The sequence below is a fragment of the Sander lucioperca genome, chromosome 11 (assembly GCF_008315115.2).
Source record: "Sander lucioperca isolate FBNREF2018 chromosome 11, SLUC_FBN_1.2, whole genome shotgun sequence".
In the NCBI taxonomy this organism is placed as follows: domain Eukaryota; kingdom Metazoa; phylum Chordata; class Actinopteri; order Perciformes; family Percidae; genus Sander; species Sander lucioperca.
In genome coordinates this window covers 36,962,516-36,986,019 of record NC_050183.1, presented here as the reverse complement: position 1 = coordinate 36,986,019, position 23,504 = coordinate 36,962,516, and the positions used below count along the sequence as shown (strand labels likewise).

Genomic DNA, 23,504 nt, shown 5'->3' with positions numbered 1-23,504 from the left:
AGTATCGGTTTCAAAACCTGCAAGACTAATGACAAAACACATGACATTATCATCCTCAGCTGTACTTTGTTTTTGGTGCTAAATAGCTAATGTTAGCATGCTAACACGCTTAACACGGTGACCATGGTCAGCATTAACATCAGCATGTTAGCATCGTCATTGTGAACGTGTTAGCATGCAGGCATGCTGCTAGCATGGCTGTAACCTCTTTAGTAGTGTTTCTCCTTTGTTTGGCAACGTCGGGGCAGTGGAAACAAGTTGTGAACACAACATTGACATATCATCTATCATATATGTCAGGCGGGGCAAACAGTGAACTCAGGATGCAGGACTCAGACACGCAGTAACAGTCAAACAAAGTATTTATTGTACACACAAAAAAAAAACAGGTATCCAAAAAACACTAACACAGACTCAGGTCAAAAACAGGCAGAGGATCAGAAACACTTACAAACTCACTGGGGAAAAAGGCTGGACCTCTAAACTCAAAGGGATAAGACAAACTGGCGAGGGAGTGAATTTATACACCTGAGAGGGGAGGGGAGACAATTAGACACAGGTGTAAGACATTAGGGCTGGGAAGGTGATCACACAAGGCGGGAAGGCAGACAAAGACCGGAAGGAAAGTGACCTGCAACACAAACACACAGTGAATTTCAAAATAAAACAGGAAGTGAGCAAGGTAAGGGGATGTGAAAGAAAACATGACCTAGAATGGGGAGCTGGGAATGACACTTTTAAGTTGATATGACAACATTTTTAGCAAACAGTTTTATTTACACATCCGCAGTCACAGAGCAACATTAGAATTCAGACGTGTTTGTTTTCACCTGATGAATGTAAGTCCAATATTCACTCTTTCTTCTAGCTCTGTTTTTGGTCTCTACCAACTTCTGAGGGAAATGTCTGGCTCTTTAGCTGTGAAATGCTCCACTATGTTCACCAAGGGGTCATCCCTATGTTCACTCATCCCTGTGTTCCCTCATTTCTATGAAATGTCCCCCCCCCTCCCCAATCAAAATTAGGCCCTGTGTTCCCTCTGTCCTACATTTCCTCATTTCTATTAATTACCCTCTGCATCAAAATTAGGTCCTATGTTCCCTCACTCCACATACCCCCTATAGTCATTACTTATTGGTCAGCCTCTTCAGCAACGTTATTTATCCCATTCAGTTCCTCAAGCCCTGTGTGACCTGGACAAACATTGATATTTTGATGAGGAGGATAATTTGAGTCATAATCCTCCAGTCACATCCCCGTGGTAGGGATGACATCGGTGTTGATGTTTTGGATTGCATATCCCAAGATGTAATGAGTCACTCTCGTCTTTATTTAACACTGACCCATGTCTATCCCCGGGATTGTCTTAAAGAGGACCTGCGAGATCAGGTTTGTCTAAATGCAGACCGAGCACTTGGAAGTCTGTGTGTGACAGGTTAACAAGAGAATCTCACTATCTGCAGGATCATACAAAGGTCCGGAAAAAGTTCCTTCCTTCAGCTGCAATCCCAGTAATGACAGCACAGGATCAGTGAGGAAATCCCCAACACATTTATACTATTTCATTATTTCTGTCATCAAAAAGACATGTAGCACAAAAGTGAAAAGCCTGGGCAGGATCTCTCACCAAGCTTTAGTGAAGCACATGACTACAGTTAAATGGATTTTACAGGCTGCCTGATACATAATAACTCTCTAGCGTGTGGAAAATAAAGTCTGCATGTGTGTGGGTGGGTGTGTTTTTGTCCTTCAACCCCATCACGAAGCGTAGCTGCTGTAACAAATAGCCCGAATGCTTCAGCCTGCATGTAATAACAAAGCTGAGCAGCGGAGAGTTCTGCTCCGTCCCCTGAGAGGTGGGGGGAGAAGGGTGGGGGCGTACACACAATCAAGAGCTGGATGACGCAGCTGAGAAGGGAAAGGGAGGGAGGAATGGATGGAGCAGGATCCTGAACAAGGAGAGGAGGAAGAGGATGAGGAGGTGGTGGAGAGAGGGAGCGTGGGCTGACTGCGTGGGAAGGAGATGCTGCATAATCAGCTTTCTAGGGTTTTCTCCTGCTCTCTTTTTCTCTTTTACTTTCTTCACTGTTTGTTTTTACTTCTGAGTGGTACCGGCCCATTCACTTTTGCCAGCCCGATCTGTGTCTGCATGTCTCTATGACTCATTTAGTCTCTTAGTTTTCAATTTGTTTGTAAAATAAGGGAAACATCCCTTCTCTCAACATCCATGTGTATATCTGCATGCACAGACACTAACAGATCTATTGGCATTATTGTCACACGTCTTCTTTTAAATTAACTTGAATTGCCTTTTGCTCTTATTATGCACATCATGAACAAAATACAATGATTTAGCTGTGCACTATTTCCCTGTGCATTTCACAAAACAACACTGTAGTAGAAAACCCCTTTTTTTAATTTTCTTTTTTTTAGCTTCATGGCTGCTTAACACACAGTTAAGGTCTGCTCAGTCAACATTATTTCACACTTATCAGCTTTTGCCACCACATTTATTTAGCCGCACATAATAAGTGAGAAATTGCATGGCCGCCTGGTCGTGAGCATAGAGGAACCCGGTGAGTCATCGACATCTCTTTGCACATTCGAACGCCGCCTGGAGCTGCGTGCTTAAAAGGAAATGTGGTGAGGGAGAGGCGGGGGAGGTGGGGAATGCGTGGGTGGAGGGGGAACAGAGAGGAGCAGGTGGTGGGTGTGGTGGTAGTGGTGGTGGTGAAGGAGAGGGAGGGAGAGGGTTTTCCTTTCAGAAGCATCCCTGAATACAGACGTCTTATGTTGGGTAGGGAAGTGGAGGGGATTGCAAATATGTGTTCATTCACCTTAAATGTGCAATGTGTGGGCAGGTGTGTGAAGCAAGATCACAAAACAGGGAACACCATCAACATCACCATTTGTGGTTCGAGACGGTATGGCAGCAGTTTTTATAGTAAGTTGTGAATGAGCTGAATAAGGCCACGTCCACACATACCAAAACAATCTGTTTTTTCCCCCGTCTTCCCTGGCATCATTTCAAGAATATTAGCGTCCAAACGGTTATTGTGTAAAGTTACTGTGTTTACTTAGTCACAACTTCAATCCCCACAGCAGCCATTGTCTCTATCAAGAGGCATAAGTCGTGACGCCACATCAGGGCTAGCCTCTGTTCCACTAGCTTCTGTAACTAAAAAAATAAAGAAAATAAGAAATATATATACTAGCTTCTGTAACTCATAGCTGCATGTCATTTAGCATTTTTTTCATCAGTCTCTTTTTCTATTCATTTAAATATACATTGAATGATTCATTGATTGATTGATGTTGTAAGACAAACTGTTATTCCACAACAGCACTGTTAGGAGTTGAAACCTTTGTGACTTTGTTGTACTTTCGATCACCGTAACATGATTTTTCTATACTTAGTATTCACCAACAGACTTAAACATTCAGTCCTGTCTGTCCTGCTGTTATTACAGACATGTCTAAACTCACCACGTACCCTTGATTCACCCATGGACTCGCCTCTTTCGCCGAGCCATGACGTTAACATGTGACGGTCGAGGGCTTCTGGGAAATGGTGTTCATTAAAGGTCGCTAGCAATAGAAAATAATAAACAATTATATTAGATTGTGGGTTTTTTTTATAAATTGCCATCCTTATTTGTATAGCAATGTTTTGAGGCTGGATTTTTAGTTATTAGCATTATTACAAATGTCAATGTTATTCTTTTACTTGTGTGGTTTTTTATTATTTAATGAGCATTGTTGGACATGCCGGAGCCCTAAGATTTTCATTGCCAACAACAACTTCTGTTATTTTATATATATATATATATATATATATATATATATATATATATATATATATATATATATATATATATATATATATATATATATATATATATATATATATATAGACAGACAGAAGAACCCTGAACAGTGGGATTTTGAATGTAGCTGATTACGAGCCAAATTTGCTTTTGGGCCCCTGTTGCTTCCAAGTTCCCATCGAGTAGGCTACAATAGCACAGAGGCTTTCATTCACCTCTACATTGGATATGTGAACAGCCTTAAAGGATGTTACACTGGATGTTCCACACTCTGCAAACTCAGCATTGGCTGACTGTCGAGGTGTCTAGCTCAGCGATTGGCTGACAGACATTAAAAGAGTGGTGGAGGAAAGGCAGAGGATGATGCAAAAGAATGAAACAAACGCAGAGGAGAGGCAGTCTGAGGCCGTAGCTTTCCCCCACCCTTCGCTGAATGAATGTAGCTTGTTTATACTGCAAAGTGATGTGTATTAAATCAATAGACTGACAGTGATTTCATAGAGGACAATACATTCGCTGTTATGAAAATTAGATTTTTTTCATGTGAATAAATGACATCAAATGATGTAGCTTGAGGCAGAGAGAAAAACAGACTCCAACTCAGTCTATTGGATGCGTTTGTGTTTGTATGAACAAAAGACAATTGTCATTAATGACACTACAATGTTCTGGATGCCAGGACAATGCACTCCATGTTGCTGAGATATCTGACATGCATGCCTACTGTGTAATTCGTGACTTTCCTCTCTGCATCAGGAGCAGCAGTCTCCATCTCATCCCCCAACACGCTGCAGTTTGCTTTACCTTGACTTTGATATATCGTCAGTGTACGGCTGTTATTCTTGTTAGCTCTCTTCTAAACTTTGGCCCCGCCGTTCAAGGCCTATAGGCCAGTGGGATAGATCATACGTTAAGAAGAAGAAGGCAGAGATTTGAGATGTTTCCTTTGTAGATCACAGGCTGGATTTGGCTTTTCTCTCCAATTAATTTGAAGGAGGCGATAAGGAGAGGCAAGAAATCAATATGAGCCTAAGCAACGGAGAAAAATGAAATGAGATTCATGAGGGGGAACCTTATCCGCGATCCGATCCCACGCCTTGATTAACAACCATTCCCTTGAAATAAAGCGGGTTAGGAACACTTTTGCTTCATTCATTTATTCACAGATTGGAAAACAACCCTAAAATAACACTTTTTTTTAATTTATAGTTTGGTCCCTCAAGGCTCAATAGATTGGATCAACAAAAGCAAAGTTGTTAAGAAAGCTTGTCTTTTTTTCTTTTCTTTGAGAAATAAAGCGGTTTACTAACAAGCAAGGAATACAGAAATACTTCTACTTTCAAAGAGAAAAATCTCACAAAATCTCATCAGCATACAGCATCCTAGCATGACTCTTTAAAGTACAAAATCTCTAGTCATACCAACCTTTTAACAAATGAGCCATAACTCTGGACCATTTTGTACCGTAAGTCTGAGAAAACAAAGATATGTACTAAAATGTTAACTCTCATGCAGACCTACACACAGCTATGCATCAATGCATTTGACAGGCTACTGGTTAGTATACAAACACCAATGACCACAGTGTCCCCAGTTATACAGCATCTGTCTAAACCTAATAAAGGACACCCATTTAGTCTAGCTCCTGTGACATTTGTACTTGTATACACAGCAATGTTTAATCGTTGTACACACGGAAAATCAACCCCTATGGCCATTTTCTTTCAATTGTTACGGTAATGGGGTACTCGAGTCCTGGACTCAGACTTGAGTCTGACTCAAGTCGCTATTCTCAAGACTCAGGACTCGACTTGGACTTGCGCACTGATGACTCGGACTCAAGGATTTATGAAATTTGACTCGGAAGTTGGATGAAGTTTCTGACTTTGTGTATGTGTGTAATAGGCAGTGATGGAGTACTCGAGTCGCTATTCTCTGGAGTCGACTGGACCCGAGACTTGACTCAAACTCGACAATTGGTGACTCGACTGCAACACAGTTGCAGTTGCTGTAATGTCGTCATCTCTCTATACTGACTCAGCTCGAAGACATTATAGCTTTTGATCTTTGGAAAAAAAAAGCAGCTGTCTTCCCCTTTTCAAAAGCCCAGTCAGAATTTGCTGAGTAACTATTATCATCAGGGATGCATCAGTTCCATTATAACTGAGAGGGGGATTTCATTTCCTTTCTGCATATTAGTGCCGTCATGAAAAGAACGTGGTTTGATTGCAAAGAGCCAGAGCACATTGTGTTTCTTCATGGTGACATACTGTGCATGTTCTCACACATGCACAGTATGTGGGGAGGGGGGGGGGGGTATCGTGAAAGAAAGGGGAGCAAAAAAAAGAAAAAAACATCTACATCACATCTGCTCCTTATTTAAATTCACCTCCTTTTATCTCAGTTGTTAGTCATAATGAGGAACACAGCTTCTGCACTTAGCCACAAGAGGAGACTCCTGTTACGCAGCAGAAAGAGAGAGATCTAATCTTGGCAGGCTGGAAAGGAGCATCACACCCAAACAAAAAGAGAAAGATAATGATTTTTTTCTCCCCCATTTTCTATTCGGTGATTTCAATTTACTGCATGAAAGAATGAGGAAAGGGAGACTGGGGATGAAAGGCGGAAATCCTTCGCTCGTTATGATTTATATTCAACACCATCTTCTGCAGTGGTTCCCCTCACTGCACGTGGGAGAGACGGAAAGCCCAAAAGCCCCCTCTGAGAATGAGATTTTAGGAGCGTAACTGGGTTACAATCAACCTGCTGCTACCGCTGAAGATGTACTGTAAAAGCAGAGATCTGTGAGCAAAAATGGATTTTCAGGCCATAATCTGCTGTCAGGGTTTCATTTGAATGGCAGTGGCTCTTTGTTCGGTCTGGTTTTATAAGCCGGCAGGATGTGAAGTCCTCGGCCCCCCCACCCGCGGGAGACATCTACTGCACTGTCAACTTTCTCAGGAGAAAAAGAGGAAGAGGGGAAAACAAGAATGTCAGAAGCGGACAAATAAAGCCTGTTCTGTGAGCCGCATGCAGAAGAAAGCATGCCTTTCTTATAAATTAAATAAACACCAAACGTCTTTGAGGGCAGCCATCTTGTCTAATAGCTTAAATGTAAGTGCCCACCTCGTGGCTGTAAAACCTGTGCACAAGACAGGAGAGACAAGACAAGACACAAGAGTTTGTTCTCCCTGTTAGGACAGAGTTCATGTCACTAGTACTAAGAGAGCACTAAGAGTCATAGTTTATGGAGATTACTGTGATATCTGTGACCGGAGTGCTAGTGGCTGTCTGGTTTGTTAGTTCTGAACCTGTCCTCTTCAAACCTGCCACACTCTCAGTTTTCATTGTCATTTAAGCAATGCAGACCTTCAAAAATATATTACAATTCATAAAATAAAATAAAGAATAAACAACACAAAGTTGTCACATAGCTGAAAAGCCTTTTCAGTCAAAAACAACAAACGTCGTGACCAGTCATCATGACCCACAGTTAGGATCAAAGGATATCTTCCTTTTCAAAAGAACACTTTATGAGAACTGTCCTGGCCTTTGCTAACTGTTATTATAAACCAGTGGTTCCCAACCTTTTTTGGCTTGTGGCCCCTTAAAATCAAATAATGTCTACTTGAGACCCAATGACCTAATGACTTGAGGGGTGTTTACCACAATTGGAGAAACAATGCACCAATCAGAGCTTTGTGGGCGGGATTAAGAATGGGGCCATTATCTTCCTACATAGCTAGTTACCTAGCTACATCCATGAAACATGGCAACAAGCATGGATGAGATGACGTAGCTGTACAGGTTGTTGTAAGTCGACTTATATAATAACTATTATATTGTACATAGACATATTTCATCAATCAAACCTTAACTGCTCCTAGCAATCGCTATCATAGCTTCCACGTTGACTGAAAATGGCGTTAGTGGGACAGAGTGGTCCTTAAGTACTGATTGCTTAAGACAAAACCAAACTAAATAGTAATAGAAACATATAATCAGATTTCTCTTGGGACCTCCAGGTTGGGAACTACTGATCTAAACCTCCAGTGTCAACAACTTAAGTATGCCTCTTATAGCTTTAATTGATTAATGTTGGTATTTGAAATCATTTTGTAGCCCATAAATAGTGATAAAAGCGACTTATTTTTCCACTAATGCATGATCGTGCGACTAGCTGTTGCGTCCAGAACTATAGCTTTCTACTCCTCTAATAGCACCTGGTTTCACAGTGGATCAACAAGTACAGAGGCCATATTAGCCCTCAGCTTCACTTAATCATACTGGAGAGCAGAGACAGGAAGGCAGCAGTAGAGATGGAAATAGACACAGAAACAATTATTACTAAAACCATCTGGTTTTTGATATGTTAGCTATGTCTATTATTTTGAAATGAATCTTTCTACATCAATGAAAAATGTAAAACGTTGAAGAGCTTTGTAATGTTAACAGGCGTGAAGACAGACAGACTGGCTGCATTTCTAGTGCATCAGTTGTATGTAAGATGATGATTTAAAGCATACTTTTCATAGTGTGTTAATGGGCCTGGATCACACCATTCAAGCTGTACACAGAGAAGTTTAAAACGGAGGCGAGACGCATCAAAACGGGAAGAAACGTGTGTTTCAGCAGGAGTGAGTTTGACGAGGAGGACGACTGAAGCCCTGCTACACTGGGCTGTGGTCCGGAGAAGTGTGTGTGGCCGCCACCGTCACGCACTCAGTGGCTGTGTCCTTGGCCCTGCGAAGGCCCGTGTACAGCCTCTCATCAAGGTTAGCAGCCAGTTTGTCTGTGAGCTCTGCTGTGATGGTCTGCGGGCCGTAGCCTGAGGAGTTGGACAGCTGAGGGGGCAAGCGCTCGTCCGGGGGCTCGGGAGGGAGTCCAGACTGTTTGCTGTCCTCCTGAGGCTCGTGGTGCGCCCCCAGCCTTTCATCTTTCTCTGAGATGAAGGGATGATGAGGTGGTGGAGGAGAGGAGGAGGAGGCATGGTCCCCAGAGTCTCTGACAGTGACACTCTGCTCCCTGTCCTTGCCCCCACTCTTAGTATTCGTGGGCTCCTTCGGAGTATCAGGAGTGCTGCCGGTCCCGTCGCTGGTCTCCTCGTCTGGAGCACTGACAATGCGGGGCAGCGTGCTGTGGTAACTTGTGTCCAGTGGGTAGTTCACACTCTCACCCCTCCGTAGCGGGGTCCGCTGTCTGTCAAAAGAGGACTGGAAGTGTCTGACACCAGGGTCACTCCACTGCTTGTGCCGCTGCCACTGCTTGCGGAGGTGGATTCGGGACCGGTGCTTCCTTAGCGGTGACTCCTGCTGGTCGAACTGAGGGTCGTGGCGGAGGAACTCGTGGAAGAGGGCGTCCGTCTTCTCGTCTATGCTGTAATCTCGCCGGTGCAGCGCCGGCGGTTGAGGTGAAGGCTGCGCAGCCTCTCGCGGTGTGAGCATCTGACCATATGGGAACCAGCTCAGTGAACCAGCACTTGTTTCTACGGAAACTCCTCCACTGGCACCCAACAACAACTCTTCCTCAGGCTCCTCCTCGAAGAGATGAGACTCAAAGCTCTCGCCGACAGTGCCAGTCCGCCCTGCGTTGGTAAAGTGGTGCCTTTTCTCGTGGGCGGTTCTGTCCTTAGGGCTGCTGCTAAAGCTCCCAAACAGTCGCAGGTCTTCTGGACCACGAGAAGGAGCCTCTATCGACGCATAGCCGCTGTCCATCTGCAGCAATTTACGAGTCCCTGTTTCTCCGTCGCTGCTCCCTCGCTCTGACTCTGTGCTTTCCTGTTTCCTCTTTCTTCCCTCCTTCACCCCCAACCTCTCATCCATATACATCGAAATGTCCTTGTCATCATCGCCGCCCTCTGCCTCATCCCCTAAATCCTGGGACGGGTAGCTGAGCAACCTTCCTCTTTCTGTCTCTGTGCGCACGCCCAGCGAACACACACTTTCAGCATCACTGCAGACAGAGTTCCTGTCATTGTTGCTGCTCTGATCAGAGGCGGCGTATTGTTCCAGTGTCGCGCGTAGGGTCCAGATGTCATTGTAATGGGACTGGGGGTCCTGGGGTTCTAGGGGGTCCGAAGGGTCTGCACCTTCCCTTCTTGCCAGGGGCAGTGCTTCGTCTTGGGGATCAGGGGACAGGCCAATCACCCCTGGTCCTCCATGGCTGCAGCTGGGCTCCACCATCACCTCTACCTCTACCCTGTAGTGTGCACACAGGTGTGGAGAGATGAGATAAAATGAAAATAGTAAGGAGAGAAGGAGGAGGAGAAACACACAGACATGCAAAACAAGTGTCAGTGTCAGAGCATTTACCTAAATAACACAGTCATCTGAAACATGGCTATGTTCACAGTGCACAGAATGATTGTCATGACTTGCAATGGCTGCTGTTACATGTCCTTAAACGTAACTTGGCTGAATACTGATGCCATGCACGCTCTGAAAATTCCCAGAAATCCCCCTGCTGTCATGTTTAAAGAATACATACTGTATGAAACGTAACTTGAGTGATATCAGTAGCAATAAACTGTAAATGAGCATGAGGATCGTCAAATTTCTGAGCTCACGGCGGCTTCCAGGAAATTGCTTTTATGTTCAACAACAAACATCTGCAAACATAGACAGGAAACACGGATTTTGTTTAATCTAATAGTCAGTGCAGGAAAATAAATGGTTATATAAGAAAATACTAAGGGAGATTGGTTATTTTTGTTGTATAACCTCATATTGGGCAAAACCTGCATTGCTATAATTACAAACTTAAAATAACAAAATCAAGAAGTAGTGACCCTTGCACTTTTGCGGACATAATGACTTTATCGGACCATGTCAGCGATGGAATGGTTTACTATGCCAGAATAAACCATGCGTCCCGATTATTCTCCACTTTTCTCCAAAAAAAAAAAGTGCACTCTGGGAATCCCCTACATCTGGCTCCAAATAATGAAAGTGGTTCTGGTTTACAGGGATTAGATACAACTCAGACTGTGGTTGTATAGTATTTACAGTTACACAGCATGTTGTGTTATAATCTAGTTAGATGTGATAGCAAAACAACTTGTCTGGAGGCAAGAGGACAGTTTTCAAACATCATTTTCTATATTTTTCAATGTCTTACAGTTCAATTTCGTTGACTCTGACATGTCACGTTAACAACCACTTTGAGTTTTTTTTTTTTTCCTAAGGGTGTTAAAAAAAGTACACTTTTATGTTGAGGCAAAGTGGCGAAGTATTGGGACTTTGAGACATATTCTACCATGTATCATTACTACACATTTTCTAGCTACAGTAAAGAAATGAGTGCAAGGCAGCAAAGCAGTGAACAGGATGAATGGCAAGGAAATTAAAAATACCTGCCGAGGGAGGGGGGTGGTGTGGATGGAGGCGAGAGGAGGCGTGTAGTGGGGTGGCTGGGACAGTAGGTGATGTCCTGGGTGCGGGCGATGTACTGGATGAGGTCTATGTGGTGCGCGTCGTTGTCGTCCTGGTCCATGCTCTCGCTGGCGGCTCGCTGGCGCTGGAACTGTCTCCTTTTTGGAGAGCCTGGCTCACAACAATCGTGGGGGAAAGAGCAGTGAGTGGTACAAGTTGTGTAACAGCAGGCGGGAGAAAGCTTCCATCAACTGTTGAGGTTTCTGAGGGGATTTTGTGATCTTTTTGTTGGTCCCTTGGTGATCGGTATGATCGAAAGGACTAAGCCTGGGGAAGCGTGGGGAGAAGTGGGTATATAGGATGAAGGCAGGGGGGATTTACTCAGGGGCTCAAAATGACTTGGAACGACCAAACTTTACGTCACTGAGCCATCTGCCTTGTCCGTGTGTGTGTCTGTGTGTATTTCCGAGTCTTAGCAGCCAAAAGGCATCTCACAGTTGGTTGCTGGAGCCCCCTGCTTACCCGTTGTCTGTTTACCCAAAAGAGTATCGCCAAAAATACTAAACACACAAATAAATAGAGAAAATACATAAGAAAGAAACTGCCAACAGTACAACTTTACTTTCTCAGTTGATTTTCTTTTTTACAAAGAACCGCAAAGAGTTGTTGCACTTTCCCTGCTGCATTGGCACAGATTGTTTCTGAAGATATACTTTACACCATCAAGGATCCATTACCTCTGGTGTCCAAACTTGAGGCTCTCTGGCTGCTGTCCAGCTTCCATTTCTTGATCTTGAAGTAGGGACTGGCCCCCTCCAGACTAGCATGGCGCCGCAGTTTAGTGAAGAACTGCAGCACGGGCCCCTGGCTTCCTGCACTGCCGCCAGCGTGAGGGGCACCACCGCTCCTCACCGCGGCCCCTTCTCCAACACTGACACTGCTGCATCTGCCCCGGGGCCCCGCTCCCATCATCTCGATCTAAGAGAGGGAGAGAAAGAAACTAGTGCCGTGTATATAATCCCTTCTGACAGGGATGTTCCACACAGGCTTCCTTGTTTACCCATCAACCATCACTCTTGTTAGTCCTCCCCTCAGGCTCCATGACCCTCTTATGTCTTTATGGGTGACTCACTGGTTGACTGGCTGCTTGAATAGCCGTTTGGTGTACTGAGTGACTATCTTAAGAAAATTCATCACTCTCCAAATGATTAACTCAACACACTTCATTTTGACCTATATACTGCATTTTTCCACATGACCCAACATGAGCTCTTGCAGGTAATTTGTATGCACACTCATACTTGTGAGATATTTGACCTTGTGTTTTTTTGTATGCTTCTCAGCAAGAGAATCACTAGCATACCAATCCTAGGAATTGATCATAATTAATGACCATAATTGTGACAGTTAGCAGTGTTGCAGTCGAGACCACCTAAACCGAGACCAAGTCATCACCAATACCAGAGCGTATCGAGACCGAGACAAGACCGAGACTTTGCGGGTTCGAGACCGAGTCAAGACCAAAGACCAGATTTGTGTTAGACAGCTTCTTCTCCTGTCTCCCAAATTCACTTTCGTGGGAGTGTGTGTAAAAGGGGCAGGGAGAGAGGGGGGGTTACGGTAACACATTTCAAATTAGATATGAGTCAAGTTATTGGTTGCATTTGCGAGTTTTAACACATAGGCTTAATTTAGACAATGCACAGGCAATTTAGCAAAGTCCCTGCAGTTGTGGTCTTGAAATAAAATCCAGAGTCCTCTTTATCCAAGACCGAGACAAGACCGAGTAAAAATGTGATCGATGCCGAGATGAGAGACCTTCAAAAATTGGTCTTAAGACCGATCTTGAGACCAAGACCGATCTCAAGTACTACAACACTGACAGTTAGTTATCACTTGATATTCATATTAATGTTCAACATGTGTGTTGGTTTATGTATGCACCAAACACCAAGGCAAATTCCTTGTAAGAAATTACTTGGCAATAAAACTGATTCTGATGCAATACATTTAACAGTAGTTGGAGGTCACTTACAGAGCTGGAGCTTGGCTCTTTAACGCTGAGAGCAATAGTGTTCTTGCTGAAGCTGGTGTCCACCACAGAGTTAAAAGCATCTCCGGGGAGGGCACAGCTGGGATTGACACTCAGGCTGGTCAACGCCGTTTGTGGTAGGGGGCACAGCATCGGCTGAAAGGGAAGCACACACAAAACATGACACTTTTGAATCTATCGTGAACATGCATGTTTTCTGCAAAGCTCCATTGATTAATCCAGTTATTGGAAGTAATGTAGCTCCACTTCCAACGTTTGTTTTGATGTTTAGTTTGCATTTATGAAGGAATATCATGCCCAGACATCAGTGATTGAACATCTGGGAAATCAATGTGCACAGCCTGTTGAAATGAGCAAGCAGAGAGATCCCCGATCTTGCCCTGACCCAAATGATTGATGTTTGAAAGACCAACGATGCATCAGGTCTAATAGCAGTTTGAAAGCTGTCACCTGGAAGATGGAAAGTGCTGACTTAGCGACAGGGCGCGCCGTCATGGTTATGCTGTTCTCGGCCGAGTCGCACTCATGGATAGTGACTATCTTGAGGCCCGGGGGAGGGATGTGGAGGTGTGTGAGCCGGGCGTTCTTCAGGTGGTGGAAGTCGCCCTCTGTCAGAGTGTACCTGCGGCGAACAACGTAGAGTTAAATAAAAAGATATAAAAATCCTAAAAGATGGGACATAAGTCGCCTACGCTCTCGATAAGTAATATATCAGGGAGCTCGTCCTTGCACAAGAGGCAAACTGCCAAGGGGGAATATCTGATTCTAACACTTGATTCTGCTTTTAGCCCCACAGAATACTTCCTTTTGAAGAATTTCTACATTAGGCTCAGGGCTTTCAGAGAAAAGTAGGGCGGTGAAATAATGAGAAAGGGTGAGAGCTCGTTGTGTCCACAGCATACATAACGCATTCTGAATTAATTCTTAACCCTAAACTAACATAGAAGAGAAATGGACAAAGTTTAATGTGTAAATCCTTTGATCTCAGAAAGCACTAAAGCTAGAGTGCATGGACATTAATGCGAGTTAAACTGACTAGAAAGCATTTTGCAAATGTGGGCGTGTGTATATGTTTGCTTTCTAACCTGCGGCCCTTCTCCTGGGCCTTCTTGCCATGATCGAAGAGCGCAGCCTCATTGAAGGAGACGCGGCGGCCTGTGGTGCCCGTAGAGAGGAAGCGCTCAGTCTCCTGGTCGTGAGAGCTGGCCATTGACAGGCACTCTGACTCATCCACCCTGATGGTGATTTCTACCAGAGATACAAGAGGAAAGAGACAGAGGAGGCAGACAGATAGATGGGCGAAGGAAAAGTGAGAGGTTATTGTCATTCAGTGAAATACAGTATATCAACATCTAAAGGACATCAACACTTTGGTTTATAAACAAATAACTACAAAATTGTGCTTTGTATTTAGTGCCAAATAGCAAACGACTAAAATGTGAACATGGTCAACATTATACCTGCTAAACATAAGCATGTTAGCATTGTCACTGTGAGCATGTTAGCCTGCTGACATTAACATTTAGCTCAAAGCAGCTCCGTGTCTATGTAAAGCCTCACAGAGCTGCTAGCAAGGCTGTAGACTCTTGTTTTCTTACATTCATACATGTGCACTTTGGATCAAGTAATAGGTGATGTTTTATCTAATATATGCAGGATTGCTATAGCTCAAGTAAAAGTCTGTCGTAAGTGGGGGTGCCCCAGTTCACCAACCATGAACCACAACAACCCCATTTCCAGTCTAGCATGTCATTCCCCTTCTCTTTCAACTGGGTAATAAAAGGCAAAACATACCCCAAAAATGATTTTTCAAAGTCTGTCCCAAGTCAGCCCATGTATGCTACACTGTATATTTACACTGACTATAACTGAAGTGAAGCATCTGATGTTCAGACACCTCTGTGGAGGATAAGTATGGTAATATGGCAAGCTGACTGAAAAACTGAAGAAAAAGCCTGACAAATGCATTTTGGTTCCAAACTGGTGCTGCCTCTTATTAAATCATTTTCATCTTAGACAGAGTGCATTCACTGGTCCAAAAAATGTCAAAATGTGTTCCAGGAATGGTACGGCTACCTAAACTAATTTGGCCGAGATCACAATATTTTAATGGAATAGACATTACACATTTGTGCTGATGGCGATAAAAATATCCCTGCTTCCGTCAATCCAATCCCTCTATCTCCATTACTCCTCCCTCTCTCAGTTATCTGTTCCCCTATCCCTGCCTCCCTACATTTCTTCCTCTTTGTCCATTCTTCTCTTACCATGGGTGGGCTGAGAGTCCTCCACGTAGGTGGTGTTGGTTTTCTCAGGGTCATCGCTGGCCCTGGGGCGCACAGAAACATTCAGATCAATGCTGTGACTTGATTACCCCTGAAGTCTGTCTTTCATCTGTCAAACCCCACTGATGCGGGCAGCCACCGGGGTGACACCAGTACAAGGCTTTGTGATCAGCAGCACAACAGTTTGATCTTTCTGTTCAGTGTTTAAAAATGCAGATGTATAAGGACACTGCCATAGGACCGAATGTTCACCACGCTGTTTGTCTAAATGGCTGCCTGCCTGGCTAATCAATGAGAGCCTAAATCATTGCCAGTAACTTGATAAACCTCAGGGCCAGGGGACCTCTAGATAAGCATGGTGCTTTATTGGATTGCATGTGTCCACTCATCTTTAAAGGAGCACAGAGAAAAGACACATTGATTAGGGGATGAAGCATGTAGCATTCTTTTAGTATATTCTGTCTTTAAACATGTCCTTTTTAAGTTCTTTAACTGTGGCTGATCTCCAAACATGCTTCTTTAATCTCATACCCAGAATTTACATTATGAGGCAGGAAAAAGAAACAGAAAGGTCTTCCCAGACACTTCTCTCCATCTGATTTCTTTGTGCAGAGCTATATATATGTGTGTGTGTGTGTGTGTGTGTGTGTGTGTGTGTGTGTGTGTGTGTGTGTGTGTGTGTGTGTGTGTGTGTGTGTGTGTGTGTGTGTGTGAATTGACTTGAGGGATTTCTCTGTCCACCCAGATCTGTGCTTATTCTTGTCTTTCATTTCCTCTGTGGCTCACACTTCCTCATGTTGTGTGTGTGTGTGTATTCTCTGTGTGCGTGCGGGGCTGGGTTGAGATGCGAGATTAATCACTGCCGATGGCTGCTATGAAATCTCATTACACTCATCATTTGTACCAGTCTGCCCGATTCTCCCTTGCTCTGCCCCTGCAAGCTTTGCCTTTTCGCGGCTCAGCTTCTGTGCTCTCTGTTTATCTATGTTTATGTTTATGTGCGCTCTCATATATTCAAGTGTACTTGATGATGTGTGCTGCTGTAGAAAACACAGATGAATGGCAAATAAGACGAGCATGAATACTGAATGCGTTTCCAGCTAGGTGTTTTCATAAACAGCCCCACAGGGGCTTGTGACACTCAAACAGCTGAGATGTTTCATGAGTGAATGCACCGGGTTGTCCTGCTTCAACATGCTTACACCGGTCTCTGTAGGGATACATAATTCCTTCTGACCACCTACTGAAATACAGCTTTAGATGCTTTAACTTGTTTAATGGATCACTGCATTGTGTGTTAATGGAATCATACTGAAGATGGGTTTGGGATTCACTGGGTGGAGCAAACTGGACGATTCCACAGGAAGTTTAGTAGTAAGCTTCCTTTGCAACCTAATGAGCCTCATCTATTATGCATGTGTACACATTCAACGTAAGTACCAGCCTGTCTCTAAATAGTAGTTGCATGTGAGCTCATGGAAGAGTAGTCTCTGTCAGTCGACTCTGTGTACTCGTGTGCGTTTCATGCCACGTAGTGCCACCTGTACAGACTCCAAACTACCTCTGTGAAGCAAAGAATCTTTAGTTTTTCTGGAACCTGCGCAGGAGTGGTGTTGATTTGAGTTTAAGGGAATTTTCAGGGATGTAAAGTTAGGTGTTATTGTGTTGGATTGCATCATAAGATGTCTTGAGAAATTAAATAACAGGGGCACCAGCCAACAATATAAATATATATTATAATGAAAACCAATACAGCAACACCACATTCCATAGCCTCAAACTCACCTTAGAGTTGAATGAACACTTCTGTGGCACAGTGTCAACAAAAACTGAACATCGCAGGCTCCTTTTCATGATCTTATCATTACAGGGCTCTTGTTATTAAACTTTTATTAAGCCCACGCCTCATACAGGTCCTTCTTGTTGGTTGCCTACAGTGTTCTGGAGTTTGAGCTTATGCTGCAAAACTCTTCATTAATCGCTCTGGATGAGAGTGAAATGCTAAATCGAAAGCGTCATTTTTGCGTCGCACCTGGCACAGCATTGCCCTCCTCGACAGCAGCGGCGGCAGGCGATGAGGAAGACAGAGATGAAGGTCACCGTTCCTACCAGGAAGATGGAGAAGATCACCAGGAGGAGCACATAGCCATCTTGCTGCTCCGCGGCCTCGAATGGGATCTCCTGAAGATACACAGAGTTCGAGTTCAACTTCAAGTTCAAACAACTTTATGTATCCCATAAAGGGCAATTCAGTTTTTAACTGTCTACAGACCAAAAACTGTTACACATAAACAGCAGACAGGAGAATGTCAGAGACAACACACAAGGGGCCGAGCAATGAGTATACACAGTTCAATTCAAGTTAAGAAGGTAAGAACAATGATAGATAATAATAAAAGTCTTAAAATAAATAAATGAGGTTCCCAGACAAATGGAACACAAGTAGTACAAACCCCATGATAGTACAGGAAGGCAAAGATGAATTAGATTCGTTATTTTTCCTATTACGACTAGTCAAATGTCTGCAGTGAAAAAGGTCTACACTGTAACATTATTGTAGTCTACCGACAGATCTATTAACTGGTATTTTGACCTCAATACCACTTATATTCATGAGTAGGCAGTGAGGGAAGTAAATTAGATACAACAGGAAGAGAGGTAGGTGTCTTCCTGTGCTGAATTTCGACATTGTGTGTGCTAGATCAAAAGGGAGAGCACAAGTAAAGCAAAAAGCTTGCCACATGAGCAATGTAGTGAAGACTCGATAACTCGGACTGCACAGTAGCTGTAGTTGGTTGGGAACATGTGACCACTGTGGTGCATTGGTAAGAATGCAGGAATGCTTGGATGCTATCTTCACTAGATTTATTAATAACAGCAGGCAGATGATTGTCTGTGTTGATCCCCGCCACCCCGAACATGAATGACAAGTCTTTCATCCCAAGTATCAACGCACTGAAACTCTTCACTGATGGTTGATGCGGCAGCTCTCTGAGCTGACGGAGAGAGGTAGAAACATATCTACCCTCCACTCGAGCCTCAGATTTGAAATTCTGATACAGTAATTTCGTTGTGCTACTTAGTCCATTTATGAAATATGTGCAGCTGCATTTCAGATCAGATCCAGGTCACATTTTTGTAATAAGACAGAGGGACATGCCATCGGTATGCCACTCATGTAATCAGAGAAATGCCGTCCTCATGCATCAACTGCAGCCAAGATTTGACAACCTTACTGTGCAGCTGTTTTACCTTCCCAGTAACACCGTGCAGCCTAAAAGATTGATTTAGCACCACCGGCTGGCTGGCCTGCATAAAGTGAATCTATAAATGCAACAGTGAAATGAATCAATAAATGCCAGGGCTATTAACCTGTCTGCAGTGTACCTTGGCTATGGTAAATCTCTCACAGGAAGGACTGCAGCTGAGGGAATTAACCACACAAGGAGCACCGGTAGAGGCTATAGTATAGTCACAAATATTGTTTTGTAAGGATGAACATGTTTCAACAGAGGAGGACATCTTGAAATCCCTCCCTCTTCATTCATTGGGAAAACTTGATTCAATCCACCACTCAAGCTCACACAAAAAGCAGATGGAAAGCTACTACTGACAAAATATCTTTTGCTGCATAAGTATGATCTACTACCTCACCAAATACATATTTCCTGTCAATATTATTCCGTATGTAGCATTTTCTAGATTTATTTCGGAATTTCTTAAAGTTGAATTTGTCCAATTGTAATAGCAAAAAAAGTGTCTCTCTAGTTCCTATGTCTCCATGTAGGCTACAGAAGAAGGAATGAAATGGTTTAAATAAAATGATAGACAGCAACTTGAGTGGGAGAGTAGAGAACAACAGCAGGCCTTGTTCTTTCATGGAGTATCAGAGTGACGTGACAAATAATGTTATGTAAGGAAAAACAGGCTTTCGATATCAGAACGACGCCCTTATGGTGTCGATAGATAGAAGAGTGTTATGTTGAAATCTATGAGGGAGAACGCACAGCAAGTGTTAATGAGCGCTAGACTCAGATGTCACATTTATATTTCTCTGCGAGGGGAAATTAAAGCTGAGATTAGATCTGAGATTTAATTATGTAAGGTCCAGGTCAGGATGTTCTTTATTAGCCAGTCAATCGGCCAGACGAGAATATGAGGGAAAGTATGGTTCTGGTGGTGAGCTGGACGTAACACACACTGACACACACACACACACACACACACACACACACACACACACACACACTGACACACACACACACACAGGAAGTTTGAGAATAAGCTGGTGGTGAAAGGCAGACTTACTGTAGAGTTTTCTGGTAGGATGTTCCAGACGGTAGACTCATTGCTCATGGTCCAGGCCAACTAGAGAGTCCCCCTGAGAGATAACACATGCACACACACAAACACACAGAGGAAGTGACTGTTACCGGAGCAGTTCATCAAAACACAAAGTCAGCCACCAGAGATACTGCATTATATCTGTGTTGATAAATCCACAAACATACTGCACGTGTAAACACAAAACAAGACTTCTCTGAATTCATAGAATAAAGAATGGCTTTGCTGTCCATTATTGATTTCGGAAGTCCAGTGACACACTGTAGGATGTGATACAAGATGCCCTTTGCTGCAGAAAGATCTTGTTGCATCTAAACAGCCACTAAAGACTGCAAGACGCAGCAGAAACCAAATGTATGTGTGTACGTTGGGTGCTTGTGTGCATGTGTTGAATCCGACAGAAGATGCAAATGCTAGCATCTTGGCTGTAAATCATCACCCATAATTCCATATCAGCCTGAAGACTCTCTCTCTCTATCTATCTATCTATCTACCACACACACACACACACACACACACACACACACACACACACAACACTAGCAGCTGAGTTCCACTACGCTGCTATGCGTTTGCTCTTACAGATCAGCCATTAATACAGCTACTGCTGCACCAAACGCCCACACATACATACCCTGGATAGATCTACTCACCCAGCAGGGTAGGAGCAGTCACTGCAGCACTCAACTTCAGCACCACAACCTGTAAGCTACTGCCCGAGCTGTTTGCTGCCAGCCTGTCTAACTTCCCTGCGGACTACTGTCCAAGCATGAAAAGCTCTTACGGGAAAACACATCAGGCTGTGACCAGAATGCTTTCCTTTTGCAGTACTGTACCACATCCTGCTTTCTATCAGCCCAGCATCTTACCCTGATGGAGGGCAGTGCGCAGCAGCAGCTCTGGATGTGTGTGTCAGGCAGTGGCTCAGGAGTCTCCTCCTCAGCTCCCTTGCTGCATCCTCTCGGCCACCTCAGCCCAACCAGCTGACTGAGCCTGAGCAGCACTGTTCCCCCTCAGGACTGGCCCACTGGCCTCGGAGCAACAGGACGGCAGTGCTGCATGGCTGATAACAAACATACGGCACAATGATTGGTTAATTATTCAGTTTGTGTAGATTAGTTTGACATTACTTTTATATGTATCTGTGGTTTTGTTCTGTCTGATATTGATTTGGTCACTTTAATTTGAATATACTCAGTGTAGTTCTGTGTAAGCCTATGTACACTATATGACTCCTTATATTTCTATATACATACAGATACATTGCATATGTATATATATATACACATATATTACTATTTATGTTTGTACTCATATACATATGTTGCTAAGATGAGGGGATTGCTGCCAGACCAAATTCCGTTTTGTTTAACATGTAATGACAATAAAGCATATACTGTATATATTACATAAGTGCCAGCATTCAACAAATGCTCTAACTTCAAAGATAATTGACAGGCTTCCATATACAGTCAGTAGTTCAGTAGTGATGATCATAGAAAAATGCTGTTTCATTACAAGGACTGACAACCAAAGATCAGAACATCTTCTTTAAAGATATCTTACAATATTAAGAAAGCTAGAACTGCCTCACTATATTCCTTAAATGCAATAGTACAGTTTGATTACAATGACAGGTAGTCTACACCTTTCCTCTACTGTCAGGCTTTAAGAAATATATACACTACCGGTCAAAAGTTTGGGGTCACTTAGAGATTTCCATTCCACTCCATTACAGACAGAATACCAGCTGAGATCAGTTGCATTGTTTTTCTAACCAGGGCAGCAGTTTTCAGATTACATTATGTGCTTACATAATTGCAAAAGGGTTCTCCAATGTTTTCTCAGTTAGCCTTTTAAAATGATATCAGATTAGTAAACAGAATGTGCCTTTGGAACATTGGATGAATGGTTGCTGATAATTGGCAATTTAGATATTGCATTAAAGATCAGCCACTTCTTACTACAACAGTCGAGAACCCTTTTGCAATTATGTAAGCACATAATGTAATCTGAAAACTGCTGCCCTGATTAAAAAAACAATGCAACTGATCTCAGCTGGTATTCTGTCTGGAATGGAGTGGAATGGAAATGAGTAAGTGACCCCAAACTTTTGACCGGTAGTGTATATAATGAGAAATAACCATATCTTTGTAAAAAAAAAAAAAAAAGTAAGCTATAAAAGCAATGTAGCCTTGTACTTCGTTGAGAATTGCTTACTTTCATGGTGTTGCAGACCCTGAAGATTGCTCAGTTGATTGGTTACTGAGCAGATGGTAAGACATGGGTGTCCCAGCAACTGCTTATCCCGCCATGCTTAACCAAATTTCCGTCTATCTATGCCAGCTACATTACTGGTTATCGTTTTCGCTTCGAGTAGTCTCATATTTCGTCCCATTAAGAGTACAATGCATCCATAGCACAGCATAGAATTGTCATGCTTGATTTTGGACCTTTTAATAACCTGAGAAAAATGAGAAATTGTTGCACAGATCAAAGCACCCAGTATCTTAATGCTCAGTAACGTTACAGCAATGCCCCCCCCCCATCCCGGAACAAAATAATGAGCTTCGTCTTTGGCAGCTGTACCCTAAGGCTTGGCTGATAAGTTATCAGTGATAACATCGTTTGCAAGGAGACAAAATCACATCACATAATGTGATGAAATGAAGCCGATAGTCAACTTTAAAAATGGATAAAAAGCAGCTAAACGCACACTCCGAGCAGCGCAGCACGGTTAATAAATATGCCATCTTGATATTTCACAGGCGCATGATTTTCATCAGTCCGGTGACACCGACAGAGAAGGTAGCTCACGATTGGAATTGGCTGCACAAACAGACGAGCAGGCATGCAACAAAGGTAGCACTCACCTACTCAACTGGCCGGGTCCATGCAGGGGTGGAAGGGCAAAGCCAATAACATGAAACTCTTCTGTGAACACTTTAATGTGGATTTTAAAGCTAAACGTATTTATGAATGAAACCCCACTGTTTAAGACACGCCCACCACCCAGTCAGAGGCGCACCACGTGACGCAAGGAGTGATGTGAAGCTGAGTGATAGAAGAGTTTTTCCAAATTAGCCTGGTAATGCTCAGTCAGTCCTCACAGACAGTGTCAGGGAAGCCTGAGTGTTTCAGTGAATGCAAACTATATTTCCCTCGTGAAATATACATTTTTGTATACACTCTTTTGTGTACTTCGTTCATTGATTTATTTTACAGTAGATGGAGTCACTTGCTTGCAGGTGTGGGCAAAATGGTGAAGCAGTTCCTACTAGTCAGTCTGTGTGTGTGTGTGTGTGTGTGTGTGTGTGTGTGTGTGTGTGTGTGTGTGTGGGAGGTGGTCTTTAGCGCCATACAAGTGGCATACAAAAGAGCAACAAAAACTTGGTCCCAGACCAGACTCTTGGGTCCCCATCTGTTGCTTATGTGTGTAGCATCATGCTTTTGGCGCCATCTACTGGTGTTGTGTGCTCAGTACCTTCATAGACGAAAAACAGTAAATGTGGGAGATAACTTTTTCCAAACGGGCTACTCTTCCGCCAATGTTGCTCCCTAACGTTTTCCTATGTAACGCAAGAATGAAAACAGAAAGGTATTTTCGACTCAGGAGCAGAAACAG

The 23,504-nt window shown here is 43.4% G+C and overlaps 1 protein-coding gene across 4 annotated transcripts; it reads right to left on the bottom strand.

Moving 5' to 3' along the window:
- Positions 1 to 5,028: 5,028 nt before the first annotated feature.
- Positions 5,029 to 23,150, bottom strand: cbarpb (CACN subunit beta associated regulatory protein b). Of its 4 annotated transcripts, none has more exons than XM_031318244.2 (11): positions 22,753 to 23,149; positions 20,749 to 20,942; positions 19,844 to 19,916; positions 17,568 to 17,716; positions 15,518 to 15,579; positions 14,336 to 14,498; positions 13,701 to 13,872; positions 13,233 to 13,385; positions 11,935 to 12,175; positions 11,179 to 11,368; positions 5,029 to 10,025 (listed from the first exon to the last, which is right to left on the bottom strand). In XM_031318244.2, exons 3-11 carry the CDS (start codon positions 19,889 to 19,891, stop codon positions 8,498 to 8,500), a joined length of 2,706 nt encoding a protein of 901 aa, XP_031174104.1. In that variant the 5' UTR covers positions 19,892 to 19,916; positions 20,749 to 20,942; positions 22,753 to 23,149; the 3' UTR covers positions 5,029 to 8,497. The 4 variants fall into 4 exon arrangements, with proteins under 4 accessions (XP_031174104.1, XP_031174105.1, XP_031174106.1 ...); XM_031318245.2 differs by having other exon boundaries at positions 22,757 to 23,149; XM_031318246.2 differs by lacking the exon at positions 20,749 to 20,942 and having other exon boundaries at positions 22,753 to 23,150.
- Between the last annotated feature and the right edge of the window lie 354 nt (positions 23,151 to 23,504).

Coding starts and splice junctions, on each gene's coding strand:
- cbarpb (XM_031318246.2), bottom strand. CDS start 19,891: ATGAGCAATGAGTCTACCGTCTGGAACATCCTACCAGAAAACTCTACA. Junction 17,717..19,843: donor TCCTACCAGAAAACTCTACA/GTAAGTCTGCCT, acceptor GTGTATCTTCAG/GAGATCCCATTCGAGGCCGC. Junction 13,873..14,335: donor GCCCAGGAGAAGGGCCGCAG/GTTAGAAAGCAA, acceptor TGTTCGCCGCAG/GTACACTCTGACAGAGGGCG.